The sequence below is a fragment of the Miscanthus floridulus genome, unplaced genomic scaffold (assembly GCF_019320115.1).
Source record: "Miscanthus floridulus cultivar M001 unplaced genomic scaffold, ASM1932011v1 fs_428_2_3, whole genome shotgun sequence".
NCBI classification, from domain to species: Eukaryota; Viridiplantae; Streptophyta; class Magnoliopsida; order Poales; family Poaceae; genus Miscanthus; species Miscanthus floridulus.
The window spans coordinates 43,150-51,340 of NW_027096735.1; the positions used below are offsets into that span (position 1 = coordinate 43,150).

General features: G+C 49.9%; 1 protein-coding gene across 1 annotated transcript; it reads right to left on the reverse strand.

The window, feature by feature from the left end:
- Positions 1–3,134: 3,134 nt before the first annotated feature.
- LOC136531734 (GDSL esterase/lipase At5g45910-like) lies at positions 3,135–7,045 on the reverse strand. Its single transcript, XM_066524385.1, has 4 exons — positions 6,793–7,045; positions 6,321–6,718; positions 5,931–6,231; positions 3,135–3,358 (listed from the first exon to the last, which is right to left on the reverse strand). The coding sequence occupies exons 1-4, from the start codon at positions 7,043–7,045 to the stop codon at positions 3,135–3,137; spliced, it is 1,176 nt and encodes a 391-aa protein (XP_066380482.1).
- Between the last annotated feature and the right edge of the window lie 1,146 nt (positions 7,046–8,191).

The window sequence follows — 8,191 nt, forward strand, 5'->3', positions numbered from 1 at the left end:
ATTCAGCGCCACTACTCCGTGCCGTACAGCCCGCAGCAGAACGGCGTCGTCGAGCGGCGTAACCAGACGGTTGTGGGGATGGCTTGGGCCCTCCTCAAGCAGAGGGGGATGTCGGCTGTCTTCTAGGGAGAGGCGGTGGTGACGGCCGTCTACATCCTCAACCGCTCGCCTACCAAGGCGCTCGACGGCAGGACGCCGTACGAGGCTTGGCATGGGCGTAAGCCGGCGGTCTCCCACTTGCGGGTCTTCGGCTGCCTCGCGTTCGCCAAGGAGCTTGGCCACATCAGCAAGCTCGATGACAGGAGCACTCCGGGAGTGTTCATTAGCTACGCGAAGGGCTCGAAGGCCTACCGCATCCTCGACCCGAAGACACAGCGTGTGCGCATGGCGCGCGACGTTGTGTTCGACGAAGGGCAAGGATGGGCGTGGGACAAGGCGGTGGACGACGACTCGGCTCCGACGTACGACGACTTCTCTGTCGAGTACGTCCACTTTGAGGGAGCTGGGGGAGTAGGCGGCTCTTCTTCGGTGAGCGCGTCTACCCCAGTTCCCGAGCCTCCACCGACCCCGGCGCCTGCTACTCCGACAGCACCACGCTCTCCAGCCAGGACCTCGGCTGCGATGAGTTCTTCACCGGCTCCACCACAGCCAGCAACGCCACACACTCCAGCACCGACAGGCACCACTCCGGGCACGTCTACTCCACCACCAGCTCGTGTCGAGCACGGCCCGATTGAGCTCGCTACTCCGCTCTCTCACGGCGAGGAGCGCGTCGACGCGTACCACGATGGCGAGCCGTTGCGGTACCGTACGATGGAGAACCTTCTCGGTGACCAGCCGGTGCCGGGACCGGTGCCTCACGACCTGGAGGCGCAGTTGCACCTTGCGTGTGACGACGGCGAGCCTCGGTCGTATGCAGAGGCCGAGAGACACGTGGCATGGCGCGCCGCGATACAGTTGGAGATGGATGCGGTTGAGAAGAACCGCACCTGGGAGCTTGCTGACTTTCCTCGTGGTCATCGCGCGATCACCCTTAAGTGGGTGTACAAGCTGAAGAGGGATGAAGCCGGTGCCATCGTCAAGCACAAGGCTCGCTTGGTGGCACGAGGTTTCGTGCAGCAGGAGGGGGTCGACTTCGACGATGCCTTTGCTCCCGTGGCACGGATGGAGTCCATGCGACTCCTCCTTGCGCTAGCTGCCTAGGAGGGCTGGCGTGTTCATCACATGGACGTCAAGTCGGTGTTCCTTAACAGCGACTTGAAGGAGGAGGTCTACGTGCACCAGCCGTCGGGATTTGCGATCCCCGGCAAGGAGGGCAAGGTGCTCCACCTGCACAAGGCCCTCTATGGCTTGCGGCAGGCACCGAGGGCGTGGAATGCCAAGCTGGATTCCACGCTAAAGGGGATGGGCTTCGAGCAAAGCCCGCACAAGGCGGCCATCTACCGACGGGGCAATGGAGGTAATGCCCTGCTGGTGGGTGTCTACGTCGACGACTTGGTGATCACCGGCACCAAGGATGCGGAGATGGCGGCATTCAAGGAAGAGATGAAGGCCACCTTCCAGATGAGTGACCTGGGGCCTCTCTCCTTGTACCTGGGAATCGAGGTGCACCAGGATGACTCTGGGATCACGCTTCGACAGACCGCCTACGCCAAGCGCGTCGTTGAGCTAGCTGGGCTCACCGACTGCAACCCAGCTCTCACTCCGATGGAGGAGAGGCTGAAGCTGAGCCACGACAGCACGACGAAGGAGGTGGACGCTACGCAGTACCGGCGTCTTGTGGGGAGCCTTCGCTACCTCGCCCACACACGGCCGGACTTGGCATTCTCCGTCGGCTACGTTAGTCGGTTCATGCAGCGACCGACGACGGAGCACCAGCAGGCTGTGAAGAGGATCATCCGCTACGTTGCGGGGACTCTCGACCACGGCCTCTACTACCCGAGGTGCCCTGGGGCGGCACACTTCGTCGGGTACAGCGACAGCGACCACGCCGGCGACATCGACACCAGCAAGAGCACGAGCGGGATCCTCTTCTTCCTCGGCAAGTGCCTCATTAGCTGGCAGTCGGTCAAGCAGCAGGTGGTGGCCCTGTCCAGCTGCGAGGCCGAGTACATAGCGGCCTCCACCGCTTCGACTCAGGCGCTCTGGCTCGCTCGACTGCTTGGTGATCTCCTCGGCAGAGACACTAGAGCGGTGGAGCTCAGGGTGGACAGCAAGTCTGCTCTGGCCCTAGCAAAGAACCCCGTTTTCCATGAACGGAGTAAGCACATCCGGGTGAGGTACCACTTTATCCGAGGCTGTTTGGAGGACGGGAGCATCAAGGCAAGCTACATCAACACCAAGGACCAGCTTGCGGACCTGCTCATCAAGCCCCTTGGGAGGATCAAGTTCCTTGAACTCTGCTCGAGGACCGGGATGGTTCAACTTTCCCATAAGACGACGCATAAGACTTAGGGGGAGAATGATGGATAAGTCTGGCTAGTCTATTGTGGGGCTGTTGGAGGCTGCTGCACAAGGACAGCATCTAGTCTTTGTGGGGTTGTTGGCTGTTAGCATCTAGGACGGGGGCTGTTAGCATCTAGGACAGCATATTAGAGGACAACATCTTAGAGGATAGTACCTTAGCATCTTAGACTAGCATCTTAGCATCTTAGACTAGCATCTTAGACTAGCATCTTGGCATATGCTTGGCTGGCTAGCAGCCTATAAATATGTAACCTCAACCCCTCAGGTTGGCATGGCATTTGTGTGAGCTTGTGTGAGAAATAGACAAGAAAATTGCCCCAACTCCTAGTGTCATCCTCTCTCGATGAGAGTAAGAATTCTCCTACTACCCAGAGTGAGAATTCAGCGACTAACAATGAGAACCGAAACGGCCCATTCAGTCTTAATTACAGAACCTGCTTCATCTTCTATACTGAATGGTTATCATGCTTGGGAATTGTGTTCTGTTGAGAATTGGATAATGCTTTTTGCAAATGACAGGTCTAATCATCACTTGTAAACTTTAGTCAGCAGCCAACTCTCTGAAACTTTTAACGTGTGAAACAAGATTTGCCTATGTTTTGGTAACAAAAAAAACCGTGCACGACTACTCTGAAACTGTTAACGAGTGAAACAAGATTTGCATTAACCTATTGCAGCAAGTCCAGGATGGAGGGATAGGCGTAAAGCCCATTCAGCCAACCGTTGGCGATGTACTTGTAGGCGGCCTCGGTCAAGTGAATGCCGTCCCAGTGAACATGCGCAGACGGCTGACGGCAAACGGTGGAGCCAGGTGAGCCACAGGCTGCCCCAGGGTTGTAGTTGTATGGCCCGCCTCCGCCGCAGCACGCCCGGATAGGCTCCTCGGTGAACCCTGCAAATTAAATCAAAACCAAAGTCAGTACAATGGCAATTGGCAGCCATGTTGTACTTATGCAAGATCACAATGCGAGATTGTGTCAGTATGTAGACAAGCAAGGCAAATGTGCATCAGTCGCATGACCCCTCACAACAGCAATTTAAACAACTCCTAGGGAGTAGGACCATTGACCCCTCACAAGTTTGCACACATATATGACTTTTTTCCTGGGGAATATTGCTAGGGTCTTCACATACAGGTACTCTTACTATTATCAGACAGATGACAGGGTTGTATACCATCAAACTCCAGAATTTTTTTAGTGACGCTAGAACCAGTGGCGGAGACAGAAACAGGTCAATAGGGAGGGCTGAATAACCAATGGCAAAAAAATCTTAGTGGCGGTAAACTAATAAATGATATAAAAGATATAATAAGGAATGCAAATGACAATATTAATTTAAAATGATCAAGCAACATATGGAAAAATTTTGTGAGTAAATTACGTCAAGGAAAAAATTTGCATTGAAAGGGTTAGAAAGTTTTCATCTTTAGATGCATCTTTACTAAAGGACTTGTCCATCCTACCCTATTCCCTATATATAGCCTCCTATACCCTGAACCAGTATGCAATGCATTAGAAACTAACAAGGACTATTTATCAATAATAAAATTGAGATGTAATGATAATCATTAATCAACACTAATAGTTTATTCCTTGGGTAGTGTCAACAAAACCAATCCATAGATCATTTTGATGATAGCTTTTTTCGATTATTTTGATGATAGCTTAGGATGAATATAAATATCTAAACCACTTTAGCCTAGTCTACAAACTAGTTGGCAGCCTAAGCCTCTGAGCAAAAGTTGTGCAATCAAGTCCTTAAATCTCAAGTTTAATATAGCAAAAATGATCTAAAGTTTAATACAGACCACATAATCCATTTTCACTCACGGTTGGAAACTGATTTCTAGAGGTGGGAGTTTCAACCGCTTCTACCCAAGTGTCTCTAGAAATGAACACTATCTAGAGGCGGCTAGAAAATCAATTTTTAGAGCCAGTCGATTGGCCTTTGGCCCATCTCTAAAAATTATTTTTCAGAAAATGAAAATCGGCCAGCATGCTATTTCTGAGATTCCCTAACTCAAGATTCCTTGCCCTGGGCAAGCCTTCTCTACCACTGTGCCATAAAATCACTTGTGAGAAGTATTATGCTATCCTTTTTTATTAAACTTCACGAATCTTGTATTAAATATTTGGGGCTATAAACAAATTTAAATTAAACAAGTTTGAGCTATAATATTTAAGATCTCGTTGAATCCTACAACCTTGCTAGTGTGCGTCACTCCATCGTGCTTGCTTGAATTGAAACAATAAAAAATGACTTCAAAATCTGAGAACTTGAAACATATTTCTAGGACCATAAACAATTTTAAATAGAAAAGTTGTCGACTACAAAGTTGTAGATCTCTTCAAGGTCTACATTTTGATATAAAGTTCGTCTCGTACAACTTCATTTGAAAATATTATAATTTCTTTTGGTATTGCGTCTATTTTTAGAGTCGGACGGGTCATAACGGTCCACCTCAAATCGATTTCTAGAGGCAATCGATGCTTCTAGCCATCTCTTTAGAGGCAAAAATATATGACATTTCTAGGGGTAATTGGAAACACCAACTATGTCTAAAAATTGATTTTTAGAGGTGGTCATCTCTGTAATCGTTTTTAGAGATGGTTTTTTACGTAGCCACCACTGAAAAAATACTCTAAAAATCATTTATGTAGTATATATACTTCTTAGAACTTTATCTTACATATTGACTACTCCATTCCTTCTAAATTGTAAATAGTTTTAGCTTTTCTAGACATGCGTGTATCTAGATGTATATTAAAAATTATGTACTTACCAAAGTCAAAACGACCTATGATTTGAATGGGAAATAATAATTTGTACTTAGAAAATGAAGGAAAAGAAAACACTACTGCTTGCATGGACCACCTCGATCAAAAAGCTTGAAGAATCTGGTTGTGCCGATCGAATATCATACTGTTACCACATGCTTCTTGCATTTGCTGATTGTGCTGTTGGTGCTCAATGCATGGATTGGCGTACTTCAAGATTCCAAAATTTTCGAAGACTTCAAAACTCTTGGAAGCACAATAAGTGCTGTTAAATGTTGATGGTCTCATTGCTTTAGATATCACCGACACGTTTGACTTGGCTACTTAATCTATACAATTATCTTATCTACGCGCGTATAGATGAACTGTGAAGCATGGCGGGAGACATTTGCCTTTATGGTGACTTATGTTCAGAGATCACATGCATTGCTGTAGCGTAGGCCTCTAGTTGTCAACGATCGATGCTGGTTTGATTCATACTCTACCGGCCTTCGTTTGGCCGTGCCCTGTCGTAAACGATCGTAAATTTATAGTCGGAACAGTATTTTTTTCTTACACAAATCAGTCAGCGGTATTTCTTCATGAACCAGCAACGATACGAACCAGTCAACCGAATATGCTGTACATTTCTAGTTTTCTACAGTAGCGAAATGTGACAGCAACCGAGGAAATTGAAGGACTCACCGAACTTGGCGGGCCGCCGGAGGAGCCGCGCCACCGGCCGGTAGAAGTCGGCGTAGACGAGCTTGGTGGTCGGGTACTTCCGGCGCATGCGCCCGACGGCCTCCCGCAGCATCCAGTTGTGGTACTGCGCCAGGCCGTTGAGCCGCCGCAGGCACCCCGTCCGCCGATCGTACTCCGTCGTCGCGTTCCCCTTCCCCTTCCCTCCCGCGCCGTACCCGTACTTGGTCAGCGCCATCGGCATGCACCCCGCCGGCAGCGTCCCCGACACCACCATGTGTCTCGCTCCCTCTTCCACCAGCCTCTGCGAGCACGCCCGCGCAGAGAGTTCACCGTGTGACGAGTGACGTACAATTGGGGAACTGGATCGATCGCAAACGATAAAATAGATACCTCGATGCCTCTGCAGATGGCTTTGACGACCTCCGGGACGAAGGACTTGGCCTCCGGGAGGCTCTTGCCGCCGGCGAGGATGTAGCCGTAGTCGTTGCTGCCCAGCTCGCCCACGACGAACAGCGACCTCGCCATCAGGCGGTCCTTGCACCCCGCGGCCGCGGCCGCAGTAGTGGTGTTGCAGAGCGACCGCTTCAGCCTGCGGAACCACCCGATCTGCACGCGCAGGGAGCTCCGGAACGGCGGCACGCTGGCGGCGCTGCGCCGGAGGAAGAACCCCACGTCCAGCGCCGTGCCGCCGACGATGGCGAAGTTCGCACCGCGGCTGAAGTCCAAGTCCTGGTGGGGCTGCCTCGACGACAGGAACGGTGGGAGGAGAGGGACTTGTAGCGCCTCCGCTGCATGCGCGTGCAGATCAATCGCATATGTACACTTATAAGATGGAGGACAGAAGGAGTGGTGGTGTATGTACCAATGAAGTCGATGATCAGGCGGCCATCGGAGGGGCGGCCGGTGGGGCGACGGAAGAAGGTCTCGCCGTAGGGAGACTGGTTGAAGGGGACGGAGGGGAGGCCGGCGCACTGGAGGACGAAGTTCCCAGTGTCCGCGTACGAGTTGCCGAAGCTAAAGATGGAGTTAAACCGCGGAGGCGTTGCGCCGGCGCCAGTGCCGTGGCCAAGGTATGACAGGAGGACGGTGAGTGGCAGCAGCATCAGTGGCTCCATGAGCGACAGCCAATGTAGCACAAGTGACTGGTCAATTTGCTCGCGGTGACTGGGAGGGAAGAGGGGTCACAAAATCTGAGGAACTCCAACTATCGGCGGTCGTGACGACTTGACGGACTTCCGAATCACAAAACCCAATTCCTAGATTTCCAAGGGCTTCATTCGCGCCAAGCACGCGCATGCAGTGCACTGCTTCGACTTGGTACATTGGAGCCCACCGGCCCACAGAGTCATCTACTTTTTCTTCTCTCATCATCGAAGAAGTGTAAAACGCTGCCTCCTGGCTATCGCCGCTTGATTCATCCAAGACAACGGCAACAACTCAATGTTTCCTGTACCACGCAGAAAGGTTCAAATTCAAGATCTTATTATCCGCAATAATTTGATCTTCCCATTTCTAAAATTCAGCATAGATCTTTCTAAATCCGATGAGTGCATTGATTTTTTTTTTTTTTTTTTTTGAAACGGGAAGGGTCGTAGCCCTTACTGGATATATTTTAAACGACATAAATAAAAGCTAGTATGAAAGGAAAACACTTCAGGATACAAAGAAAGGAACGAAAAAAAAAGGAAGACAACAAGAGAGATAATAGATGCTAGAGGAGGTATGTAAACAATTCTTGAATCCGAGGGAAATATTTTTTAGTTGCATGCCATAAGAGGGATGCAAACTCTGGACTGAAAATGGCCTTGCAATCTTAAGCAGAAGTTGGCATGTTTCTGGAAAATTTGTTGTTTCCAGACAGCCAAATGCTACTCTAACACATTATTAGTATGATTACTTTCATGAAGAACACTTGGTTAAGCTGATGTCTGAATTCTGTTTGAGTAGAAAAAGGGTCTAATTGTGCAGCACTATGTAGGTTGAGAATATCCCAACAAGTCGTCGCAAATTAATGGACAGTTGATGAATAGGTGCTCAGTAGATTCATCCGAGCCAATGTTGGATAGAACACAATGATAGCCTGCAAGATTCATGTACCTTCTCCTAAGAGGATCTCTGGTGCTTAGTCTATCTTTTTTAGATCCCAAAAGAAAACCATGTGCTTCTTCTCACATAAGCCCATCCAAAGTCATTTGAAAACTAGGTGGACCACTACATTGCTATTGTCGGTGCAAAAATGTGTCAATGCGCCGGGCACACAG

Bases quoted from the DNA above. Each gene is read 5' to 3' on its own strand.
- LOC136531734 (XM_066524385.1), bottom strand. From the start codon at position 7,045: ATGGAGCCACTGATGCTGCTGCCACTCACCGTCCTCCTGTCATACCTT. The intron at 6,719-6,792 runs GTACATACACCA...ACGCGCATGCAG, and splicing joins CCTGATCATCGACTTCATTG to CGGAGGCGCTACAAGTCCCT. The intron at 3,359-5,930 runs GTGAGTCCTTCA...TTTAATTTGCAG, and splicing joins CCGGCGGCCCGCCAAGTTCG to GGTTCACCGAGGAGCCTATC.